The sequence below is a fragment of the Lonchura striata genome, chromosome 5, assembly GCF_050655825.1.
Source record: "Lonchura striata isolate lonStrDom1 chromosome 5, ASM5065582v1, whole genome shotgun sequence".
In the NCBI taxonomy this organism is placed as follows: Eukaryota; Metazoa; Chordata; class Aves; order Passeriformes; family Estrildidae; genus Lonchura; species Lonchura striata.
This window is the reverse complement of record NC_140707.1, coordinates 61881440-61908944: the sequence shown is the minus strand read 5'-3', so window position 1 is coordinate 61908944 and position 27505 is coordinate 61881440. Positions and strand designations below refer to the sequence as shown.

Sequence of the window (27505 nt, the reverse complement as noted above, 5' to 3'; positions counted from 1 at the left end):
CTCAAATAAAAGCCTGCTAGCTCCACCCTTTCAGCCTCAAGCATTTATTATTACCTCCAATTTTATATTTCTGCCAGAAGAAGTAATTTCCATTTCAAATATTAAATGGGAAATCAGAAAATGCAGTGAACTCTGAACCACATCTCCTTGGTAATCCAGCAAGGCAGATAAGCCATATACCAACCAGTGAGTTCAAATGAGTTAACTAACACATATAATACAATTCATACAGTATGAAATAAGATTATGTCTGCAGACATATCAGTAAATACTTCTATCTCTAAGCCAGAGAATGTATGGATGTACACTTATGCAGACTATCTGCTTATATTTACATAAATAATGCACAACAAACTGTTTCAAGGGACAGACTGATGTTATTTCAATTGGACATCATACAGTCTTAACCTAAACAGTGCTAAGTATAGAAGAGAGTAATCAGAAAATATTTGATTGTAAGCCCTCTTTGCATAAGGCAGGAAAACATTTGGGAAGGACTCCATTCACCTGCACTTTATCTTGGCTATATGGTCACAGATAAGAAAAAAATGGAAGATGCTATTTTTTACTATTGCAATCGTAGCTGATATTTGCCAGTCTCAACAGCACATCAAAAGTTTAGAAGATGAGTCAGAAAAAAAAAAAAAAATCCCTTCCTACTGTTGTTTTTAACTTTCATTTTTCAAATTCTACATTTTCAGCTGTGCACCTGTGTTGTATAGAAAAATATGAAAAGCGTTCATGTCAAAATTAAGTTTAAAAACATCTATAAACACTTAAGACTATTTTCAGCTGGTGTGTCACATGACCATATTTTGGACTAAAGAATATCTACACTACAAATTAGCCACAGCTCTAGAAGCAGTTCATAAGAAAAGAGCATTGCTTAATAGAAATCAGAAGTAAAAAATAGCTTGAAATTTCCCACAATCTGTAAACTGTGCAACTGAGAGAAGCTTCTAACACAAACAAACAAGTCCTACCACTTGAAAAAGGAAGCTCTTTGATTTTGCTGATGTAATTCCATTACTGTTTTATGCATAAATACATGCATTTTCTGAAGGTAAAAGAGTTCAATATAAATACAAAGTGTGATTGAATTAATCTTAAGGATGCACACTGAATTATTCTACTTGACTGTATACAAGAAAGATATTTGGAGCACTTACTATATCATCTTTGAATACCGAATATGTGGAACATCATTTACTATAAAACCCTGAAATCTGATCAGTTATTTCAAGGTTCATTGTTAAATTATTGGAGAATAATTTACCAAAAAAATGTTTTGTACAGTAATTAATTGATGAGGTTCTTGCCACTCCACTTTATTCCTCTTGAAGTACATTTATAGGCAAGGCATAGAAAAATGTTTTAATATAGTTTAATAAAGGTAACAATAACGAACATTTTCATGTTAAAGACACCAATATAGAATTTTGGAGCATTTGAAGGAAGCAATAATTATACGGTATCTGAATTTACAACTGCTTTTTTCAGGACATGAAACAATCCCACCCTCCTAAGCACTCTTACTAAGTGCTCACCTAGTTCAGCAAAACTGTCCATATATTTTTTTTTCTTCTCCAAAACTGAACACACATTTTCATGCTGCATATTTAAAGCACCTTCAGCCTAGCTTCTTCAGCGATGTGAAGGGACAAAGCATAATAAAAGGACACTAAATACTTGGCCTGTGGAAGAATTTCTCACACATTAATCAAGGCAGTCTACAAATACTACCTAAGGATGCTCTGCAAGGACTTTCCCACTGGCATTCTGGGTATCCAGGCTGCACATGTGTCAGGTGAAAGGAATACAGGATGCCACTTACCTACAGGGATCCTAAGCTAGGATAATATCTACAGGCAATACCAGATGAAACACCTGAACTCCCATAAAGATCTCCAAGAATACAGAAGGCATGAGTATGATCCTGACCTGCACTTCACCCACCCTACTCTGGGGCAGAATATCCTATGTTGAAGCCCAGAGACAGAGCACAGAGACTCAGGAATCACACCCTCTGTACACAGGTGAAGTCTCCCAGTGCCTGGTGCTCTCATATATTTTATAATTGAAACTTAATTAGGAAGAACGAGATTATTATAATTATTAAAAAAAATAATTTGGGAAGAACAAATGTGTTTTAAAATTCAACATGTACTAATTAGGACTTGTTTTTAAACACAATTACATCTCCTTTTCTAAAAGGGAAGTTCTTTCACCCATTTTCAAACCTCCACAAATTTAATAATGGGAAAGTTTGGACAGTATTTACTTTCCTTCTCTTCTGTTAAGGTCTGATTCAGACCAGTCTGCCAAAGCCTACAGCTGCAGCAAGCTCCAGCTCTTAAGAACTCACAGGAGTACATTTTTGTGACATAAACAAATATGGCATTTTCCAAATTTAATTGTGCACAATGTAACTTCTCTCTACAATAACAGAACCTGGAGTTTCTTGAAAATCAGTCCCCTTGAACACAGTAACAAAAACTGGCATATCCTTAGCCACCATCTCCCCTTTGAGGACAAATTAATTTTAAGAGAGAGACCTCAGATCTTAGCAGGTTGATGCTCTCATCTCTACAATTCACCCTCCCTCAGAACTGACAGCATCATCACTAAAAAAATATGAGGAGACACACAAAAGAAATGTACAAAAAAATCCCCCAACCTAAACCCCAAACCCCACACTATGATCTTTTACACACATACCACACAGCAGATTAGCATCACAATAACTGCCACATATAACTTGAACTTGCTTCACCCAATCCATTCCATTCCTTATAACCCAGATGTATAAAACATTTAGTATATTTAAAAACAGCTACACACAAAGCAAATTGGGACAGAGCAGTAATTTTTAAAAGGGCTTAATACATGCTAATGATAAGATATCTAAAGATGGATGTTTTCATTTGCATAAATATGTGCTAGGCATAGAATTTTCCTCCTCCCTGAGATGCTGCTAACCCTGTGCATGCAGTTTATATGATAATTTTGTTAGTGAGGGAAAGCCACCGAAGATAACATACTGATTTGCAATGACAACACTGTTTCTCTGCAATCTATATATTTTCTACTACCTACTCAAAGAATTCTTGCACCACTTTTCACATCATGGTGGTCAACAGCACAGTAGAAATGCTTTATTATCCCTATGCTAAATTCTTAAAAGCAAGAAATGTACACAAACCAGTAAGACCAAGCATTGTGCATTCTTTCAATATTCATGATAATAACCTTAATTGTAATTAGAACGAATAAATTTAAAGCCTCTTAGAATGAAATCCATCTCCTTTTCTTTCCGAACTAAATATTTAGTCTGCTGCTTTGCAAGTAAAAAAACCTATGTATCTAGAAGATTAAAACAGGAGCTATACCATGTTTTCAATTCCATGGTTGTAAGGTTTCTTATAGATGCCTACCTTTTTGCCGCTGGTGATACAGTCTCCTTTCTGGTTCCTGATGGAGAAGGTAAAGAGCCACTTGGTTTCTTTGGTAATACAGTTCCATTGTTAACTGTAGTCCTTAAAGGCAGGGTTTGTACCAGTGGTCTTGCTGTAAAACAAGCATAAGATGAAATAATTGCCTTCATTTACTTTTCTATGTTTTTTCTTTAGCAAACAACACTAAAATATTTTAAATTTTCCATGTCACATGCCATTTTTGTGTCACTATGGCCAAATTCAGCATAGATGAGGGTTTTAATATTTAGGAATTTTTAAAAATTATTATTATTCATAATAATTATAGTCCTATCAAGTAAAAACTCTGTCCTAGATTAAGGAGCTTAGTTGTAAGCACAAAACCAGTCCTGCTCTGTCAAAGGAGCATCAGCCTCTTGCCCACCTGGATAGCATCCAGAGGAGTGCAAGAAATGAAGGCTAATTGTCATCCCAGAAACTCCTGCTCTTCATCCCTCAGTCTTGTTGGAGGTTTTCCACAAGCAAATTATCTATTAAGAAATTTCTACTCCCTCTAAAAGGTCTTTTTTTCATGGAATGTGGGCTTATGTTTGACAGAAGGAATTTGTACCCTTTATTCAGAAAAAGCTCCTGAAATCAGAAGAGTGAAGCTGATATTATCTACCTACATTCTTCTGATCAAATGTTGGCTCAAAAAAAGGATCTATGTGTCATAGCTGTAATTAACATTAGAATAATGAAAAGTCCAATTCAAGTAGTTAGAAGTTAGTTGCAAAAACAGTGTTTAAAACTGCAAGCAATGAGTACCAACACAAATACTACTGTGGATCATAACCTTGAAACACAGACACAAACATGACTAGTGCTCTCTCTACAGCAAAGATAAAAGCTTGAATCACTTGAAATTTGACAGGACTTTGTATTACAAGCCATTGTAAAGATGCCAAAAGCCTCTGGATTCAGAGAAACACCACCTGAGAGAAGGCAGCAGTAACAAGTCACTTTAGGAACATAAAATTTCATTGAACTTGGAGAGGATGGCAGGGAGAATACCTATGAAATGTTCTTTAAAAAAGACTGCCAAGGATAAAAGGACTAAAAGGCTAAACTGAAACAGTACCAATTGTATATAGTTATAGGTCATATTGTAACAACATCTTATTGTAGCACTGACAGCAAGCATTTATTGACTTGTTCACCCTAAGTTTTCATATACTGAACAAAAAGATAGACATGAAAAACTGTGCCTTCAGAAGACTGTCACTACATACAGTATACTAGAGAAAACTTGCAAGACAAACTTTCTCTTGAAACTGTTAGAATGCACACTTACTTGTTACATATTTTCATTTATTTGTTCAGAGGAGAAAAATTTAGAAAACAACCTATAAGGGAAATACTGAAGGAATGAGGCTTATTTGTCTTAGAAGACTGAAGGATGACAGGAAAGAAAGTCAACAAAGGAGATAAAAATAAAATTTTCTCTATGCTCACTGAGGGTGCCTTCCAGCCCTGCCTTCCATGATGTGTTTTAAGTGACTAATGCTGTCTTTAGAGCTTATACAAAACATCTGAAGTTTACTTGGCTTCCCAAGCCTCTATTTATTTTTTTATTAGTGAATTCAGATATAATTCTATTTACTTCTTCTTTATGAATTTTTTAGTATATTAATTTCTTTTTACAGTTTTGTGCTGGAAGCTCTGCTGCTTGTTTCTTAATTGCTGCACTGTTGCAATTAATCCATAAGCATAAAATTGATTCTGTTGCATTTTACAGAATCACAGGTAGCTACAGTCAAGAAGTTGTGGACCTGTCTCCTGGCAATCTTTCTGTAGTTCACAAAACTTTAATGATTTTGAGAAGACAAATTAGAACAGTAATTGAAGTTAAAAAAAAAAATTATATTAAAGTATTTTCCTTATTTGTAGTTATTTAAAAAGAATGACTACTAAAGAGTAGCTGGAGTGAGCTAGCTTGAGTCTGTTTACACTCCTAACCTTATGAAATCAAAACTAGCAGCAGCCAGGAATAAACCCTGCAACCTTTAACAGAAATTTTGCTTCAGATCCAGCACCAATCCACAACCCACACTTCTGGAAATAGAGATTTAAATGGTCAGCTAGTGTAGAAAGCAACACCATGAATCTCCTGCACAACATACAGAAAAATTGTGCATTATTCAATAAATCCACTGTTTACTCAGGAGCTATTTAGTTTTACTTACAACAGCTAGTTCACACTAGTGGTAACTGGCATCACAGTCACACAATCCCAAACATGTCATTGCTGTTAGAAGTCAGTAACACACTATTACTGCTTGGTCAGTAATGTTTATTTTGGAAGTTCTGGTGCTTCAAGGTCTTACCTGTGGTAGCAGGACTGACAAGTTTATCAGCCTCAGCAGCAGCTTTTTTAATCATACTCTGATCTATGAATTAATAGGGCTGTTAAGTTTACAAACAAACCAATAATTGCAAAAGGAAAGAACAACAAACACAAGTAAAACAAAGGCAGGAAGCCATATTGAAACTCCACCAAGAAGTAGAATTAAATGAGGAAAGGGAAAAAACCCAAACAACTAAACAAAAACTCAAAACACTATTAGGGAAGGAGCTCCACAAATGGACAAGATAAGCCTCTCCCTTTCCATGATGTATGCTGCTTTTAAGCTGCTTAGCTCAAGAGCACAAAGACTGAAAACAAGCTCAAGATTTTTTCCATTATAGATTTGAAAGGCTGGAACTTGATATCTTTAAATTAATTTCAAATCTGAAGTACTCAGAAAAAATAAAGGCATTTGTCCCATGAAGATTCTTGTTCCAGACTTTATACAGTACTGAGGGTATCCTGTTTTTCCAAAGGCACAGACCTCCCCCAATATACACACACTTAATCCTGATCTACTTCATCTATAGATCAAGTGATAACAGCAGCATATAGTATGCTTCAAACCCCAGTTTGCATGGATACAACTTCTGTGACACTCTGTGGGATCAAATACCACTTTTAAAAATTCCAGATGTGGAATTAGTCATTAAACAATATAAAGAAAATAAACCCAGGTTCAGTCCATGCAGCCCAAGGGGCATGAGAAGCCACCACTCCAGCTCCTCCCATGTTTAACAAAGCCCCTCTACTAAGAGTATCCATCAGAAGGCTTCATAATGCTATTCCAAACTAAAATTAGTCTTCTACTAAATAAATGCATACAACTTTTTATAAAGTAGTTGTGCCTACAAAGGAATAATAGGTGATTATGTGAAATAGATCATATTTGACAAAACAGCTAGAAAAAAAGCAAGTGGTCCGAGTACTTCAGATTCTCTTTCATGTTGATAATTCATGTTTAATAAGGTTGACCATACAGTAAATGATACAGCTGATGTACAGCAAAGTGAAAGTTCTTTACATAAACAGTCACAGTAGCAATTTTCTCCAGAAATTAGGTGGGTTTTGTTGGCAAATACCAGGGCTAATTTTGGTAATTTGCAATGGAAGAGCAATTGACAGTTTTAGTCCTCTATTTGCATTATTACAATAAAAAATCTTACACTGTAATTTCACGCACACATTAAGAACCAGGCCTGCAATACATACATTGAAAAAAAACTCCAAACCACACACATACACAAAAACCTCACAAACAAACAAAGAAAAAAAAAATCCCTACAAGAGCAGTCATAAAAGACAGGGGGATAGGCTTACAGCAGCTTTTCTTCAATGTGCATTGAACTACGGCTCTAGTGGTCTGCCATGACCAAGAAAACCTCTCCTGACTTACAGTTCAACTCTGCTCACAGAATCCATGCAAATCTGGTTTGTATTTTGCTAAGTAAAGCCAGCAGGCATGAAGAACAGATTTGGTTAAAACTCAGTGATAATTACTAGACTTTATTTCCTCCATGCATCAGATAATACCTATTTTGCAGGCAACATGAAGCTTCTTAATTCCTTGTAAAACCGGATTTGATGGAACATTTATCACAGTGGAGGCTATCTTTAGTAACATTTAACTTATCAGATATTTTAATTTTTTTTCTCAATAAAACAAAGACAAAATAAGGAGATTACAACAGAAAGGGAAGAGAACATAAAGACAAGATCACAGATATTTTGTGCCTATTCCATCTGATAGCTAGCATGAGACACAACAATTATTTGGGTCTGTAATTCTGTCCCTTTCAGCTTTCCTCATCTCCTGACACAAAACTTTGTAATAAACATGACATCTCAGTTCACCAAATTAAGTAGTTCCTACCTAGTCTGTTAAATCAATTACTAGAACTACATATTTGTTGCAGGGTCACAAATATATAACCAAGATGAAAGAAAGTCCTAACTTTAAACTGAGAAAATTATGACTCCATAAATAGGCAACATAATTCTCATGCAAAATAAGGTTTTAATTAATATTAATACATCCCAGGACCCCAAAAGAAACAACTTCTTAAGTTAGACAACAGAGAGCCTATGAAGTCGGTACATTCTTTCCACATCTAGGTTGCCACCACTCTTACTCCTAAGACTATCCTAAAATACCTTGTGAGGCCTCTGCAGCCTCACACACTACAGTAAATCACAGTGGTTGAGTTCTAATAAACCTTTACTCCTGTGAAATGCTGGATGTCCAGGTCCATCTTTTCTGAATTGTACACAGAAAACCCATTCCTGCAGAGCAGGAGCCACAGGAGAGCACATTGTGGCATGTGGGCACAGCACAGAAATCTGCCAAGCAGTGACATCTGTCACACCTTGTATCCTGCTGGCTCTGCTGCTCTGGAACATGGTCAGGCAACAACCACAGCTCTACCTTTCTTTCATAGCTGAGCAGCTGGTGTTGTACCATCTCCTTAGTCATGTCAACTCTGTGCTAGCTTAGTGTGCTGCCTTATGTCTGTATGATCCATAGACACTTAGGACATTTTTAATTAAATTTTAATTACCTTTTACTTACATTTAATTCATTTTTTAGGACCAAAAAGCCCCAGCCTATTAGGAATTTCACCCACAGAAGACAATGCCTTCCCTAAAGACTTTATAAAATACCTTGATCAGAAGTAAGGAAGTGGTAGCAATGGTTAAATGTAATTTGTGGATTAAGCATTAAGAAAATGCAAATGCTTTGCTGCTTTATGTAAACTGTAAAGATTTAACCATCTGGATTTCTATGTATTCTTTTTAACAGGTTGAATTTCAAATGTATTTTATTTAGAGTTTGATTTGTTTATTTTGAATATTTCAAGATCTAATGAATAACCTATTTTAATACATATGCAACACTTATTGAACTGCACTATCTATATTACATCTGTCTGAAATGCAAACCTTTGGTAGGTCCTTTCTTGTTCTGCATGGCCTGCTGCTCCTCTGTAATATTCAAGCGTCGGACCACATCAGCAAGGGCAGATTTGAGCAGCTGGATGTCATCTTCCTGCATCTGGACACGCTGCTCCAGAGAGGCAATGCGGTCTGTGACCTCCATACTGCTTGCAGCAGAGGCACTGTCATCTGAACAAAGCAGCAGGAAAAGAAAATGCATTATCAATAATGGACAGCCATCCAGAAGTACCTTACACAATTGGCTGCAGGTATAAACAAGGCTTTTCTCAGACCTGATGACTTCTTGAGGAAGAAAGTTTTAAAGAGACCGAAAGGAAGAGATGGAAATAAAAATAAATAAATAAAAGACATATACTTTAGTAAGATGTTATGATGAGCTTGGCTTCAGGGCTAGTTGTTATTTGGATTCCACTACCAATTATCTGCATGTCAGAACTGCAGTGATCAATCATCACCCTTTCCTGTTCTGCTCAACGCAACATCCTGATGCTGCTGGGCAATCCCATAGAGAGCTACATTTTCTGATATGCTACACACCCTTCCAGAGTTTTCTGTCTCATATAGGTCATAGAGATACATTACAAATACATAAGTAACAGACAGGCTTACACTTTTTCAAGATACCATACACAGGTTGAAGAACAGGTACTGACCCAATCTGCTAACCCCTAGTTTATACCAGCAGCTTTGAGAACACTCCCTGTAACTGAAATAAAACCCCAAATAATTTCAGAATTACTCAGTAACTATAGTCTAAGCCTGAAAATTATTAAAAGGGTCATTACTTTGATACAATTCATCCATTATTTTCAAGTAAACCATAGAAGCTTCAAGACTATAAATCCATGATGAGGACTACACGTTCTTTCCACTCAAAACTAGTAATGAGAATACTTTTCCTAAATGAGCACTTTTGTTCCTATGACATAGAAACACTGTCTCTTATTACAATATTAAGTTAGGAGAAGAAAGAAGAAAGCAACATCAAAGACATCAAAGTCAGTATCAAATAGGGAAATAATGTGCAGTTTTTAAAGAGAATTGCAAAGTTTTATTTAACTGGGCTTTGAAACCTAAAAAAAAAGTTAAATACTAACTTACTGGATGATAGTAAGTAATCTTAGTCAAGGATCATAGCTTTCAATTCATGACTTAATAAATCATACTGTAGCAAAAATTGATGTTTATGCTACTATTTGCAAGCATAATTGATTTCTCCCTCATTCCCAATGCAAGTCTGCAGCCTGCATTTCTTCTGTTAAAGCTGAGCTCTCTTTGTGAAGATGGTGGCATTTATTTTCATTTCTTGTGCTCTTAATCTCCTCATTCCAAACCAAGGTTCCACTTTTTTTGTAAAAGGGCACAATACAGAAGTTAAATGGTTTGTATATAATAATAACTCCTCTTGAATTTTAAAACAAAGTTAAGTGTTTAAAAAAGGAAAACAACAGTTTCTAAAAGTATATCTAAAAGTATATCCAAAAATACTAATGCATACAAACTTTTAATCATAAGCACCTAGGAAAAAAATGGCATTAATCTGTTCATCAGATCAATTTTGGCTTCCTCATCTCTCACACCCCCAATAGCTATCTGTGGTTATCAAAAGCTGAATTAGAAACAACTCAAAAATAATGCAACAATATTGACAGTCCATAAATAGCTACAGACTATTACAGTTTAAAATGCTTGTTAATTCCGTTTTACGATTTTCAGACCTTATTTAAAATATCACCATTAGGATATTATTAGGCTGAATATAATAGTCATGCAAGTATCTGGTTCTGAATGAACTAAATCAGAACTCAAGTTCCTGAAAAATGTTAAAAAACTTTCCCCATGACAAAGTTTTCCAAACTTTGGCCTAATCAGACTTCTACTCAATACAGGACTCTGTCCTGTAGCAATTACAGTAATTAGTTCCCAAACTCAGATTAGCAGCTATGCTGGCAGCAGTAAGAGCTGCCTGCAGAATTTAACCTTTCCTCTACAAACAAAAGCCCCATGCTGCTCTAATGACTTTACACTTTAACTCAGCTGGAAATAACATGGATTAGCATACTGGACAATAGGCAACCAAATCAAAAGCTTGATTTAACCAATACAAGCCAAATTCAAACTTCAACCATTCTGCCAAATTCAGTATCATCAGGAATAGTTTTCCTCTGAATTCAGCCAACAATAAATAGCCAAATCCCAAAACCAGAGCAGTAAAGGAAACCCAGGGGAAAATCTGTTGGCGTTGAAATGATCTACCCTTGCTACAAAAGAAAACATCCTCCTTGAAGTATCCATTTCACTAATTTTTAAGTGTGTAGAAACTAATTTTGCCCAGACATTAATCTTCAAGTGGTAAATCAATGGCACTGGTTTATTTATAGTCCTGTAAGAAATCACTCCCACTAATAACTATTAAGATGTACAGTTCTCTCCCTTCTCCCCCCTACCCCCATCTGTTACTGTGACTCTTACCCTCACACCCTCACTGACCAACAGGCTCCAGCAAACTCTTTCTTGGACACAACATCTGTATCTTCCACTATCATCATTCTTGTAGGGTCTTGGCAACATAACCCTCATCCTTGCTGTAATGTACAGCTTGTTTGGTTTTTATGGTGGTTACTTCACTGGGTGAAGTTCCCTTCCAAGGATGCAGGAAAAAAAAATGCAACAGCTTTCAGTAAGATTGCAGCTGGAGACAAGATTTCTTACAGTCCAGTACCATTTCACTTTACCTCCTCTTTGCATGCATGTACAAGTAAGCTAGAAAAGAGGCACAGAACACAAAACTACATTTCATAAAGAATGCAAAGTTCAATTATAAAATAAGCATAACCTGTTTGTTATGCAAGTTGAGGGTGGAATGTTCTTGCCATTGAGATCATTACATCCCAGTATGTTGAGCAATAAGTTGCACCTTCAACACAGCCAAATAAGTGAAATGGTACAGTATCAGAAGAGAAAAAAAAACAATTAAAGCTATAAACTAACAGTACAACAACTAAAATGTCACTGCAGATGTCACCTACTGTGTCCACATAAGGAAGAGTAGTATTGTTAGCCTAATTTGTGACCTACCCCTGCAGTGCATCTCTCATCCTCACAGCAAAGGACATTTGCAAGGAATATTTTAGCACACATTTGTAATGACATTTGGAAAGGCATATGAAGGAGACTGCCAATCCAGACAAATTGCCTTCAAGTATCAGATCTCCTTATCAGTCACTACCATCCCTTCCCATGGATGGGCAGAACAGACATCACACCACGTACACGGGTAGCATCAACAGCACAACAGAATTAATCGTTACCTTTTTTCATCAACGGGAAGAAAAAGGACTTTACAGTGAATTTATGCAATATGTTTTTAGAAACCCGAAGTGAGTCACTTTCTACAGAGTTCACTTCTTTTCACCAATTTTAAGACAAGTCTAAATCACGTAGCTCATAGAATGGTTTTGGTGGGAAGGGACCTTAAAGATTCCTGCCCACCTGCAATGGGCAGGGAGTTAATCTACATCTCAAGAGATAAATGTCACCTACAATGTCCAAAATTATATAAAACAAGGAGGTATCAATTCAGATGCTTCATTTTTCATCGCAATAGGCATTTGTGGTAAAACTTGGAAAAAAGAGTCATTAATCATTTTTACTTTACTGAGATTCTACAAGTTTCAAAGGGAAGGCAGCAAAAAAAGGGAATGTACTACATGCCTCTCTAAATTGTCCAACCAGCTAATCCATGATCTCATAGATTGGAAAGATTCCTTATGGCAAACTAAAAAACAATACTGAGTCAAATGATTAATCTGCTTCCAGAGTGTATTCCAGCTTTACAGCAATTTATTACTTGAGCTTAGCCAACTGTGAAGAAACAGCTGAAGCAAAGCCAACAACAGGACATATACACTGTTTACAAGAGTGATTTCAATACTATTTCACTGTATGTAGGCTAAAGCTTATTTACATACTTACACCATTAGTTAGAAGGAAGTCTATTAGATGCATACTCTTTTCTATAGATTCTTCTATAGATAAACCTAAGCCTTCTGAAAAACCTAAATCTTACTTGTGTGTCAACAAGTGTGAAATAATTAAAATAGGACTTGGCATTCTCTTCCCCCCCCCCCCCCTTCCCGCAGAAGAACTACTTTATTAAATATATTCCGTCTTTGCATTATGCAGGCATTAATTTTGAGGCTATCTGGTCCAGCTCAGACCCCAGCAGTTGACCATGCAGTGGAAATACTAGCTACCAATTCTCAAAAGTCTGGCAAACAAATTTGAGTTTATTCAATCTACATGGCATATTTGGAGCATCAATTAACAGGATAAAACTGTACATGAAGTAGTTCCAAAATTGATTGCAACTGTATTTGCTACACACTTTTTTGCAATGCATTTTGTAAGTGGCATCTCAAAGTCTTTGCAGAGTTGTCCTTGTGTTTAGATACTCTGCAGGATATCAGGAAAGAAAATGCAAGCCTTCTGAGGACAGCAAATGCCAGCAGTGGTCTTTGGCAAAAACTAAAGATAACCCACATGGCAGAAAACATGGCAAGGGATGGCAGTGAGAAGGCAGCATCACATGCACACAGAGAAGCTCTTCTTCTAGAATAAACACATAGATTGTGCCAGCAAGCCTGAAATGAGCTTGACTGGTAGGAATACTTTCTGTCACTGAGAGATTTCATTAAGTGTATTATGTTCTGCACTTGTCCCGAAATCAGTTGGTACAAGTATTTACATTCCTCGGAAATAGCTATGAACTTCAGGGCCACTACTACAGCCTTATGAAACTGTACATGGACAGAAAGGAATTCTCCACCCTCAGCATGCAGATAACTCTATGGTAGAACACAGCAACTGTTGAGAAAGCCATGCCATCAAATGACAGAAAGTTGAAAACAGTAGTTACAAAAAAATAAGCAAACAAAAAAAAAGCACAGTCCCGCAGATCAGGAGATCCATAGCCTGAATTTGACCCAGCAAACTAGCAAGCAATTAAGAACACTGAAGATCCTACACTTCCAGAAACATTTTTCCACCCCTAAAAGCCCATGGTTTTTACACTCCACTAACTGCAAAGCTGTTAGATGTGGCACATGTCGCTCAGCATACGTTTGGCAAGCTCCACTTCTCCTGCCCACATCCTCACTGAGATCTCATGAAGTAACTGAGATACTTCAACTACTTCCTTCAAGCATCCTGGGAGTAACACTACCACTAACTTTCAAATGACCTCTCTGCTTCACCTCTCTTGATACCATATGTTTAGCATGAAATTCTAAGAGAGCAGAAAAACATCCCTCTGTGGCAGGCATCTCCTACACCTTCCAAATCCTGTCCTCCCTATATGGTTCATTTCATGCACCTTTGAGTCTGGGTCACAGAAGTCAGGCAGACAAGTATTTGATAGAAACAGTATTTCTGAGTTGACAGCAACAGAGAGAAAAAAACCAAACTGGGAAGAGAGACAGTCATCCAACTTCTCTCAGAATGAAACAAGCAATTCACTGTAGCACAGAAACAGGGGAACGCAGCCACAACACTGTTGCCAGGTTTCAAAGCCAGATTGGGAAGTACCAAGTATTCTCCTTGTATCAGTTTCTGTGGCATAATGTCAGTGGTCATTCGCAGACCAGAGCCTCTGTGCAAGGGAACAATGGGAAAATAAAACAGCAGGTTTAATTTCCTTTGACAACACCATGCCAAGCTGCTTTGTTTAAAAGATTAATGTCAACAGTATTTCACAGACTAAATATCTTTCCTCTGCTCACTTTTCTAATGCAAAACACTGTACCATACCTGAAACACAGCAGCAGTCCTCCAGGCTTGTCTCCTGGGGACAATGACAACACATATGGGCAACAGCTTATCATAAAGTCTGGTACATACTAGACTGGTCTGCCAGATTAGAGCTTTCCACTGTGAGAAGCAAGTGGATTTAAAGCCCAATATAATGTTATCCTATTTAATCTTGTTACTTTGTGTGGTTAGGGGGAAAAAACAGGCAGAATATTTTTAACTACAGGTAAAACTGTAAACATTGTTGCTTTATGTGAAGTTTTGGAAATCAAAACTGATTGTCGGCTGAATGTCGAATCCTCTAACTGTATTTTGCTATAAGTGTATATATAATAGGATAAAAGTGCAAGCATCATATCTACTTTTTGAGATGGAAAATTTTGATTATGAGGAACAATAAATCATATCTAATATTTAAACCAAATTGCTACAGGAACAATGCCTATCTATAAGCTTATGTATGTGTACACACATACCATTTTTGAACAGGTAGGACAACTTTTCAGTTCATTCTGTATTCTAATGCATGTTCTTAAGAGTGATTAGCAATGCAAGGAGATGCCCTAGTTGGGTACAATCAGGTACATCTCACATTAAGTAAGCTGAACAGCCCAGATTAGTTTTTCCATGTCCTCACAAGATATGTATGTGTAGGAGGAAATGGGAAGAAAACTATCCCACACATCTGCCTAATGCCCTACTCTGGATGTGCTGGGAGCCGCCGTAGCACTAAAACATCATCTTGTGAGAACATATCACTTCTAAACCGTGCTAATAAAAAAAATACAAATATTTTAGTCAAGTAATATGGACTACAGATGGGTTTTTTTGTGAACAGTATTTTCCCTCCTCTAATACAGCTAGCTATCACAACCCAGTACTTATAAAATCTTATTACTGTATTTTGCAATGCTCACTGAGAAATAACTTGTCCTTTTACAGTTTTACCACTAGAAACTTAAAGACAGGGAATATAATTTCCTAAAATTAGAGGTGGAATTTGAAAGAATAAATCCATAATAGCAATCATCACTCAGAGCCTCACAGCTGGGAGCACTGCATTCATTAACAAAATGGGAAAGAAGAAAATGATCATAACAGAACATTTTCAGAAAGCTCCTCATGGCTAATTAGTTAGGAATCAGTGCAGCAAAATTATAAGCATGTGCCCTTGACCTGCCTGTAGCTGTCAAGCTATAGCCAGCAGCCTACTATTTTTTCCCAAGCAGATGGTAAATGAGCTTCTACTTGGAAATCAAGCAGTTAAAAATTATCTTCCCCAATAGCACTTAAGAAGAAGATGGAAGAAATTTTTGACACATCAATAAATTAGAGGAATTTTATTCAGAAGAGGTCTATCAACATAAATGCTTTAACAGTTCAGAGCTACCATTCTGGCTCCGCTGAACACAGAAGTCAATAGAAAATGTTTTAGTCAGTTATGATTCCTCCACATTATGCTGGGATCAGCCCATACCATTGAAAAAAAAAAAACCCAAACCCCAGCATTGCAAACAGAAACTAGGAGAGTAAAGATATTCTGTAGCATAATATTAATGCAAGGATATTAGTTTGAAAAGGAAGTGATTTCATGGCACCTGCCTGGAGTTAAGAACCTGAAGATGCAGCCTAACAAGAACTTACTAATGAAGGAACCAGTAAGGTAATTAAGGTATCAGGGCAGAAGAGATGGGCTGTGTTTTAGCATCTTATAGTCTCAGTGATATGCTGAGAGTGTGCCTGTATCACACCCTTAAAACAAAAGAAGAAAAATAGATCGTGGAACACAGGAGAACATCTCCAATGACTCTCCATCTCCATGTCACAGCTAGGGCTCAATGTCCAAGTCCTCCAACAGCTAGGAAGGAATGAATGCAAATTCATCACATGATGTAAGGTAAAAAACCTTCATCTTTTGTTTAGCGCTACTAGACAAAAAGAACCAATTCAGAAGAGATTTGCTTCTCCTAAATATACTTTAAACCACATGCAAATAAACACCACACATCAGTTAACAAAAAATCTTTCTTCTAGCAACTTTATAGTATTTAGTTCACTTTGTCACTGCTGTAAAAAACTGGTTGTCTCCATTTGATTCTTCAACTATGCTATATGCATAAAAGCATATGAAAGATTTACTTTTACTTGCAGTCAGGAGAGATTCAAAAGGCAAGAAAACTGATTTAAAACACTTCTTAAAAGTTACCAATGTTAGCCCATAATGCATTACAAGCCAAATTTTTTTCTTGTTTGTTGTGTATTTTAAGTTATTTTACAAAGGAAAAGTTGATTCACACTCTCAAGAAGCCCTAAGATGTATCAGCCAGTACTTGATCTGCAGTTAAATGCAGTTTTTATGTTACATTAGAGACAGGATAATTTAAACACTTAAGAAACTAGGTCAGCATACATTTTGTCAATTTCCTAATTTTCACGTTGAAAATTAAAATTACAACTGATCCTCAAATTTACTTGGACAACTAGATTTTACCTATACTTTTATAATCTACAGTTTAATAAAAATTATAATCTTATATAAATGGGTTTTTAAAACAAATTGAACACACTATTAAACTTTAGAAATACGTAAGCAATTAAACCCTTTTCCATTTAAGAAATTACAAATTTACTAAACTGAGACTGCATCAATAGCAAGTAATCCATAGTTACCAATTTGAAATAGTTTATGTTTTGTCTTATTTCCTAAGTATATCCTCTGAGAAATAAGAATTGGAAAAATCTCAGCCTCTAATCAGTAACATTTATTTGTAAAATAAATACCACTCCCATTCTACATTTACATTTCTTAAAGGCTAATCAGCTTTATAAATTGTTTTCTGTAGACTCAAACTAAGGGATACAATACAAAGAGAATAAAACATTCCTCCTGTACCTGCAGAAGGGGCTATTGATGTCTAAAGCAAATTTATCACTTTCACAAACTCTGGGTTCTTGCTCTAAGCTAATGGCTTTACTTTCAGTAGTGGTCTGACTTTTCTTTAGAACTCTCTACCTCGTGAATATTTTAGTTTCTGAAATTAATGCAACGTTAGGCTTCATTACAGGTTGTCACAAAGACAAATTACAATCTAAATATTTAAAGGAAAAGTTATTTCAAAATCAGAAAACTATTATAAGTCTTTTAAAACCTGTCTTGTTCAGTACTGTCTCTCACAGGAATATAGAATCTTTTTCTAGAATGGGCAGTTAATCTAGCGCATGTGAGAATTACTTGAATTAACTAGAAATAGCCTTGCTTGGATGTCAGAAGAAAGCATCCAAAATACCCATAACAGAATAGAATTTTACCCACACTGTCCATTTTCATCTTCAGTTAGGGTTAAGTCTTCCCTTCATTTAATTCTGTCAAATATAATACAATATAATAATTATTAGTAATAATTCTATTATTAGTAATTCTTACTGTAAACACTTCCCATTACATAGTCCCACTCTCCAGCAAAAAAAATCTTTGCTGACATAAATGCAGAAAGAACAAACTGCCCTTGCCAAGGACTCAAACACAGCCAGAGATACCACATTTGGTACATTATTTGATGTCCTGGTATAAACCAGGAAGATGATGGTTTCAAGGCTATTTAGGAGAAGGAAGAAAAAATTCCTTTATTTGCTATCCTTAAATGAAAAATTACTTCAGGTTTATTTCAGGAAACAAAGAAACACACATAATTTGAAAAATTATTTGGTTAAAAATGTGACTCCTCTAATTGAAGACAATTTGCATTCTTTTTTTTTTTTTAATTGGGTTCCTTAGCATGAGATCATATTCTTATTTCACCACAATAGGGTGCACAGTATTGTGACAAATTTCACCCAGCTGCGATGCCATTCCCAGCACACTGTGAAGTGTGGTCCTGCCACCCTGTGAGAATGAGCGAGTTGTATTCTAAGCTTTGCCCCATCCTCACAGTACTTGGCAATGCTACAGCATGCATGTTGCCTATTTTTCAAAGAAACTCAGGCTTTCGTGGAGGAGGAGATGAAGGAGGAGACAAAGATAAACCATTTTATATCTTTCATATTGGTTGAAAAAAGTTTAGAAATACACTTTGATCAACGAATGCAATATTGTCTCTCCCCAGGGCTATGGAGAGCCCTCAGTAAAAGTGACAGAGTCAGCAGATGTCTGGTCTGCCCTTGGCTGGGAACAAGCCCCAGGCCAGGGTCCAAGCAAAGCCTGGCTCATCTCCTTCAAGGACTTTGTGGGACTGATTTCCTTCTGGCGGCAGTCAGTACTTCTCCTGTATGAATTTTCACTTGAGAGATTAGATGGATGATGGCTGTGCAGAGTAAATCCTTTCCCAAAAGCCATCTCCTAATAGCACTGTGCTGAAGGACTTGTGTGAACAAACGCTGCAGAAAGCCTGGCTGATAAGGCTCTTGTAGCCCTGTGATTACTGGGAATCTGAGCTTCAACCTTCATGATAAGGTAGAGCCTGTCAGCAAAGACAAACCTTTAAGGCTATTCAGCTTTAGGGCAAGAGTTCTCTTATGCTTTCTTAGCTCTGGATGTGGGTGGAACTCACGTAAGTCAGACTTCTGCATGCAAGAGTACAGACACAAGTTAGGTCAAGTACAGCCTCTTGAACTAAATGAATTTAGTATTTTAAAGGCACTGTTTAACAATATAATCTTTACTTACAATTCAAGAAGGAACATTTTTTAAAAGTGGCCCTGCACATAGATTAGTGGTCTACAAGTACGTAAAGATTATTGCAGTGATAAGATTTGCCCAAGGTAACATTCAGGTACAGTAAACTTTTTCAACACAGCAGAGAGCAGTGATTTCCAAGGGCAGTAAACTGAGCACCACACTGAACTTGAAAATTACTCGATTTAGAAGAGACAGAAAAAAGTTGAAACTGGCTGGGAAACATTTCTCCCAACTCCACTGAAGAGATAGTTCAGAAAACAGTATCTGCTCACAGCATATCAATTTTTTACATCACCCATGGCATGCAGGAGATACCTTTTCCAAAATACCCTTCATTTTAGCAGAAGACAGTCAAGATTAAAGCCTAGTACAGTACAACTTCTTCACAAAAATACTTAGCTACATAAAAGCAACAAACTTAATACACAAGCTCACGCTAAGATACACAGATCTCTGTACCCAAAGGTACAGTTTCCCTGAGCCAGTGACCCAACTCCTCACTGTCAATGGTCTTATTTGTAATGGTTTCCAAATGTTGACTCTTCACCAAAAGCAAAAGCATTCAGTATCTGCAAAGCCAAAAGTTGAAAAGAAAGGAAAAATGATCCAGTTGATCAGGAATCCTGTTACACTTAAGCCAACAAGCAACTGCTCTAGCAGTGAGTGCCACTAAGACAAAGGGGTCACACAGTCAAGTAAATCTATCCACACCTCTCTTTTTCTTCCTTTTAGATGGGAACAAGACAGCTTTGTATGCCCACTATCAAGTAAAAATAACCAACAAAACAAAACCCAAAGCAAAGAAACAAACAAGTTAGTCCTCAAAAGATCCACATAAGAATAAACCCAAACCCAAATAGTTAACTGAAAACTACATTTTGAGAAGTCATTCACAGAGTGTGATAGTTCCTGCTTCCCTGATAATTAGAAAAATATTTTTTCCTAGTGTACTGCAAAATAGTTCAATACCCTACTAGCTCCCCTTGCAACAAAAAGAGGCTTTTGAACTGGACATCAAATTTACTGGTTTCATATGTACTGTATTTCAAAATTACATTGAATATGCTTATCAGATTTATCTGACACCAGGAAAGTCTGTCTTCTGAAAGGAATGAGGCCTAATTCCTACAAAAATTATAAGGAATGATTAAGTAATTAAAAAATCTTATAAAACATGAATAAAACAGTTTTAAGCTTCATTATTCAGCTTTAGTTCATTCATTTTCTTATTCCACAGAGCTTAAAAAGGAAAGCTTAATAATTTTTCCTGACGTGCTAGAACTTTCTATCTGTTTGCCACTTCATCCACAAAACAACCAACAGCAATTAGCATCCATGGATCTGTACCAGATGATTAAAAAAAAACCATTTTGTTTCATGGACAACTGTTTACAGCAGAAAAAAGGCAAGTCCCAAAAATTTTCAAAGCATTTTGTCACAAACTCTGCAAGAGGGTACCCTCTCATGCTGAAGGTTCTGGAGTCTTCATCTCTTCAACCTGCTCTGTGGCTGGTGAGGCACCAGAATAGAGTGCCCAGAGACGCTTCAGATGCTCCATTATTAGAAATGTTCAAGATCAGGTTGGATGGGACTTTGAGAAATCTGATCTCAGTGGAAGGTGTCCCTTAGCTCTATCATCAGCAAAATCTACCCAGCCCTACCCCTGCAGCCCTCAGTCAGGGCTGTTCCGTGGGGCTAAAGACTACCCAGTCAGGCATGGCAAAGGCTGGAGGACATTCAGTTGTGCTACTGAGACCTGTACACAAAGCCTGATCAGCATCAGTGCTGTGAGAGATTACAGCACACTCAGCAGAAACATCTGCTATTTTGGCAGCTCCCTTCTGATTTCTGAAGGACTTGGAGGCTGGCAAGCAGAATAGGGCAGGGGTGGGGTGGGAAAAGAGTCCCCTCAACAGTGCTAAATCCTCTAGAGCTCAGCCTGCCCTTCTCTCAGGAAATCAAAATGGTACAAAAAATTTGCAAAGAAAATAATATCTAAAAACTGCCTCTTGACTGCTTACAGACAAGTCCCTGCAATACAGGCAGCTTGTTGCTGCTCCCATCTTCATGGAAGAGATTGCCCCACATCTCAAGTCAGTACACGCAGGGATACCTTCACATCTGAGCTGCACTCAGGAGTCGTGGTCCCAGGGCACAAGGCAAGTGACTACCACCAGCAGGTACTAGAGAGAGCTGGCAGCACCTTGCCAGGCTGGAAGTTCAGGGGGCTTCAGCAGGTAGGAGTGGGTCTCTATTTGTTGTGGGAAAGAGCTGGGATCCAGTGTGCAGACGGAAAGTATGGAATCAGGCTCCCACATGGCACAGCATGCTGTACATGGACAAAATCCAATGCAAGCAGCCAGAAACATGGCAATACAAGAGGGGCAGTTGCCACTACCTGAACCCAATTTTGCTGGACCACTACATTTGGCCTGCTGATGATACCCTGCCAAATTAAGCTGAAGATCCTCAAATCCCACAGGAATACTAAATGCCATGTATTGTCTTCTGCCTTATGTGTATCTCCCCATAATCAATTTTCCCATGGACTAATCATAAAATTCATACACTAAAGGTAGGTCAAGGCCCTGCTTCATCTTCACTCCCTCTCCCCATTCTTCCTTCTTCTCTATGGAAATTACAAAAATCACTCTTTTTTTAGCTGTTTTCCTGCATCCTTGACAGGTTGTAAAGGCAGTAAGGGTAATGTTCAGAACATACAGCACAAGAAGAAGCTTATTATTCCTGAAAGTTAATTTGAAAGTGAATAAATAAGACACTGGGTAAGCCAATGCACATAGTTCTAAGATTATACCCATAATATGCTGTATTAAGAACTTCTTAGCAAGGCAAAGGAGTTATTCAGAAAAAGAGTGCCAGTAGCTTTCCCCAGCTTCCCTTGAATTATTTCAAATGGATACAATCCATTTTCACTTTAAAACCTCTGCTTTACACAACTGTTCATAGGATTGCATCTTCAGCACAACATTGCTTAAAGAAAAATGGATACAAACCTGCATATCATTCATATCTAATGCCTTGCCAACCCACACCTTCTTGTTACTATCTAATTATCATGTGCAAGCCTGTCAAAAGTGTCAAAAGCTTTTTTTTTTTTAAGCTGCTACTTTTATCATCTGAAAGATGTCATCACTTTAATGACATTCGTTTCCCAAGGTTTGTGCCTCATAAAGGTCAGAAGAATTCCCTGGACCTCACTGCACTCTGCACCAGTCACCTTGGGAGGAGTCTTGAGGGACTGAGTTTATTTGACTACTTCCCATTTCTACTGCCACAGCTGTGGAAGTGGGAATTCTGCTCATACAGATTGCACAGTATGATAACTGACATTTAGTATGCAGCACTCAACCACAGCTTGCTAAAGGACAGGTAACATGGACTCATAAGAGCAACAACATGTCAATTTTTCCCAGTTGTAACTGGAAAAAAAAGGAAAGATTTCACAAGTGTGAAATCTGTGCAAGTTGCTGACTTGTCAGCAGAGTTATAGAATTGCTGTTTGCAGCACAAAGCAACTTTAAATTTTTATATAAGTCTACCCATTTATGCAGCAGAACAAAAGGTATTCCCATAAACTACATGTAAAACCAGGTAATTTACACTTCTTAAGATAAATTAAATTTCTACAAAAAAATCTTACTACTACATTTACAGTAAAGATAAAACTTCCAGAGTGCAGTCTGAAGCACAGAAGAACACAGACAGCTTGGTAAACTGAGCAATGGCTGCACAACACTAATTTTTTTAAAATCACTGTTGTTTTAAAATACTGTATGTATTTTAGCCACTACTAAATCTAGTAAACCTAGTTAATACAAACCAGTGCAGTGTCAGAAGTGCTCTGTGCCAGAAACAGCTGGAAACACCCAAACAGAAAGACTTTCACCACTTTCACCGTGTCATAATCAAGATGTTTGAAATAGCTTTTTTTTCCTCCCTGATGTATTGTCCTACTTCTTATTCTGGACAACAAGACACTTATTTTAAGGGAGCAGACTGGAAATAGTTAGGACTAGCCAGGAGAAGGTGGCCTGTACCTATTTCATTCTTGGGGGAAGTACAGGAGCCGTGCTGAGACAGAGCCTTGCTCGGAAGGTGAAGGTAAGGGGCTGCCCTTTGGGATACAGACTGCCATGGACTTGGCAATTGTTTGCTCACTGAGCATGGGACTGGTAGACACTATATAGAACCAGAATTACAAAGAAGGAGTTTTTGCCCCCACCCAAATATCTCTCTTTGCCTTTTCTGGTATTTGTCAGTGGTCCATTGGGCAACATCTAAGATGCTGGGCTGGGCTGCAACATCTCCCTATTGAATCTCTTGTTCCACTTCTTAAATGGATTAACCAGTTCCTAATGCCAGATATTAAAACACTGACAAAAGGCATGTGGCTTTCCACACCACTGATTTTAGCAATTGTTCTAAATTAAAACCAAACCACAAAAGAGACAATCTTAGCAATTCTGTAATTTTAGAGTCTTTACTAAAAATCAGCTGTTTCACGTCTGTTAAAATATCTGCATGATGGAAAGAAAGAAAATGTCAAAACTTTATCCTTCTCCTTGCCTCCCGAGAGGCTTCACCCAGGCAACAGCTACTTCAAAGCTTCACATTACACATGCCCAGAGATTTAAACCAAGAGAAGCAACTGCCAAATTCAGAAGGCAGTAAAAGGCTTAGATTTAGAGGATTCCCTGAGGCTAAACATTTTTTTAAAATTAAAAACTCAAATATAAAACTAGAAAAGAAAGGAAGGAAAGTCCTTAAAATATTATTTTTCACCCACTTCAGGAAAAAAAAAAAAAAAAAAAAAAAAAAAAAAAAAAAAAAAAAAAAAAAAAAAAAAAAAAAAAAAAAAAAAAAAAAATTCCATTCCATTCCATTCCATTCCATTCCATTCCATTCCATTCCATTCCATTCCATTCCATTCCATTCCATTCCATTCCATTCCATTCCATTCCATTCCATTCCATTCCATTCCATTCCATTCCATTCCATTCCATTCCATTCCATTCCATTCCATTCCATTCCATTCCATTCCATTCCATTCCATTCCATTCCATTCCATTCCATTCCATTCCATTCCATTCCATTCCATTCCATTCCATTCCATTCCATTCCATTCCATTCCATTCCATTCCATTCCATTCCATTCCATTCCATTCCATTCCATTCCATTCCATTCCATTCCATTCCATTCCATTCCATTCCATTCCATTCCATTCCATTCCATTCCATTCCATTCCAAAAAAAAAAAAAAAAAAAAAAAAAAAAAAAAAAAAAAAAAAAAAAAAAAAAAAAAAAAAAAAAAAAAAAAAAAAAAAAAAAAAAAAAAAAAAAAAAAAAAAAAAAAAAAAAAAAAAAAAAAAAAAAAAAAAAAAAAAAAAAAAAAAAAAAAAAAAAAAAAAAAAAAAAAAAAAAAAAAAAAAAAAAAAAAAAAAAAAAAAAAAAAAAAAAAAAAAAAAAAAAAAAAAAAAAAAAAAAAAAAAAAAAAAAAAAAAAAAAAAAAAAAAAAAAAAAAAAAAAAAAAAAAAAAAAAAAAAAAAAAAAAAAAAAAAAAAAAAAAAAAAAAAAAAAAAAAAAAAAAAAAAAAAAAAAAAAAAAAAAAAAAAAAAAAAAAAAAAAAAAAAAAAAAAAAAAAAAAAAAAAAAAAAAAAAAAAAAAAAAAAAAAAAAAAAAAAAAAAAAAAAAAAAAAAAAAACTCTGCCTCCCAGGCCAGGCCAGGCCTCAAATGGAATGGAATGGAATGGAAAAAAAAAAAAAAAAAAAAAAAAAAAAAAAAAAAAAAAAAAAAAAAAAAAAAAAAAAAAACAAAACAAAAAATATATATATATATATATATATATATATATATATATATATATATATATATATAAATATATATATATATATATATATATATATATATATATATATATATATATATATATATATATATATATATATATAAATAAATAAAAAAAAGATTCCATTCCATTCCATTCCATTCCATTCCATTCCATTCCATTCCATTCCATTCCATTCCATTCCATTCCATTCCATTCCATTCCATTCCATTCCATTCCATTCCATTCCATTCCATTCCATTCCATTCCATTCCATTCCATTCCATTCCATTCCATTCCATTCCATTCCATTCCATTCCATTCCATTCCATTCCATTCCATTCCAATAAAAAAAAAAAAAAAAAAAAAAAAAAAAAAAAAAAAAAAAAAAAAAAAAAAAAAAAAAAAAAAAAAAAAAAAAAAAAAAAAAAAAAAAAAATATTTTAAAAAATTTATTTATTTATTTAAAAAAAAAAAAAAAAAAAAAAAAAAAAAAAAAAAAAAAAAAAAAAAAAAAAAAAAAAAAAAAAAAAAAAAAAAAAAAAAAAAAAAAAAAAAAAAAAAAAAAAAAAAAAAAAAAAAAAAAAAAAAAAAAAAAAAAAAAAAAAAAAAAAAAAAAAAAAAAAAAAAAAAAAAAAAAAAAAAAAAAAAAAAAAAAAAAAAAAAAAAAAAAAAAAAAAAAAAAAAAAAAAAAAAAAAAAAAAAAAAAAAAAAAAAAAAAAAAAAAAAAAAAAAAAAAAAAAAAAAAAAAAAAAAAAAAAAAAAAAAAAAAAAAAAAAAAAAAAAAAAAAAAAAAAAAAAAAAAAAAAAAAAAAAAAAAAAAAAAAAAAAAAAAAAAAAAAAAAAAAAAAAAAAAAAAAAAAAAAAAAAAAAAAAAAAAAAAAAAAAAAAAAAAAAAAAAAAAAAAAAAAAAAATTCAGTTTAAAAAATATTGAGTACACTTGTGTGTGCCTGGGTGGACTCATGATTTTTTTAAATGACTATGTCATATTCTGAAGAGCACATAAAAAGGATTAAACAAACGGATTGAGATTAGTAGTTCTAGGGAGACCTAAACCAAACAAGACACAGACACAGATGGAAAACAATGACAAAAACATTCACCAAAGAAAGACAGCAGGGATCTAATGGAAAAACTTTCATGGAAACTTCACTTGGCAAACAAAGTTCACTCAGTTTTAGAATGGGTAGGTGGACTTAAAATGCGGAAAATCATGATGCATAGTAATTTTCCACCTTGATGAACCTTAATTCAATTTTCAATCATATTTGTAGCAGTCAAAAAGTAGTTTCCCTCAGATTAAGCTTCAGCAGCTGCGTGTTCTTCACTCTGTACTGCCCTTACTCGTATTGCTGCTCTCAAGTTTGCCTACCACCACTATGGCTGGCACAAGACAGGAAAAAGGGGATCACTTCTACCTGCTACATAACAGATGGGGACTCTGTATTCATTTATTGATGCTGTGCAACACATGGTGCCACAAGCAGCTGCACTGACAAAAGCAAGGGTCCAGTTCCACAAGACACAATGGCCATTCTAGAAGCCCCCAGTTTGCCTGCAGCACCCCCTTCTCCTACAACTTATCTTTTGCTGCCTCTGGAAACTGATTTAATTCTCCAGCTTGGCAGAAAACAAACCCAGCAAAATCAAAACCCAAATACCACACACAGATACTGCCTGGTTTTACTTTTTTTTCTTCTGTTAGGTTAGCATGTTAAACTAACTCCTGACAATTTAGTCCATCAAGTAGGTAAAACCACAGACAGCAAGTGAGGGAAGGGGAAACAAGACCTTCCTCTGGAGCAGCTGCACATTGTGGTGTGGCTTTATCAGCCCCAGGTGAAAATGGAAATGGGCAGTGGGGCAGGGGCAACAGGTTTGCCCTCAGAATCCATTTAACCTCCATCTTCTGAATTTTACAGTGCTATCTTCCAGCTCCCACAGCTCTCTGGTTTATTAACCTTTACTCCTAAGGAACACTATACACCCTCTTATCACATAACATCTGAAGGACTGAGCCTGTCATCTTTAACATCCCTTTGTCTCCCCATCTATGTTACTTTGTATCCTTTCATTTCATTGAAACAGTTGAAACATTATCACGTTGTGTTACTCATCTTCAAAGTTAGAAAAATGATTGTATTACATCCATATGCATCAGAAACAAGGTACATTTAATTTTAAAAGGGCAGATGAAAGGAGAAAGAGTTCTTTTGATTCATCTTGGCCCTGTGGGAGGGTGGGAAGTGGTAGGTTGGCCTGCTATGGACTCCCCCTATTTAAACAAAATTTAGAAATAAGCAGATCAATCACCCAGGGGTATGTGCTCACAGAAGAAGCTAAAATACAAGCAACAGTATCTTACCAAGAACTGACAGCTACAGAACAGAATCTCTCAAA

General features: G+C 35.7%; 1 protein-coding gene across 12 annotated transcripts in view; it reads right to left on the bottom strand.

Moving 5' to 3' along the window:
* EML1 (EMAP like 1) overlaps nucleotides 1–27505 on the bottom strand; it is a 122354-nt gene that overhangs the window by 42051 nt on the left and 52798 nt on the right. For 6 of the 12 annotated variants that reach the window (XM_085580727.1, XM_085580728.1, XM_085580720.1 and 3 more), the window contains exons 2-4: nucleotides 8761–8943; nucleotides 5801–5863; nucleotides 3435–3567 (exon numbers count right to left, since the gene is read on the bottom strand). In XM_085580727.1, coding sequence (XP_085436853.1) covers nucleotides 3435–3567; nucleotides 5801–5863; nucleotides 8761–8943 — 379 coding nt within the window. The remainder of the gene's footprint in view (nucleotides 1–3434; nucleotides 3568–5800; nucleotides 5864–8760; nucleotides 8944–27505) is intronic. The other 6 variants (XM_085580722.1, XM_085580726.1, XM_021549678.3 and 3 more) reach the window with 1 other exon arrangement.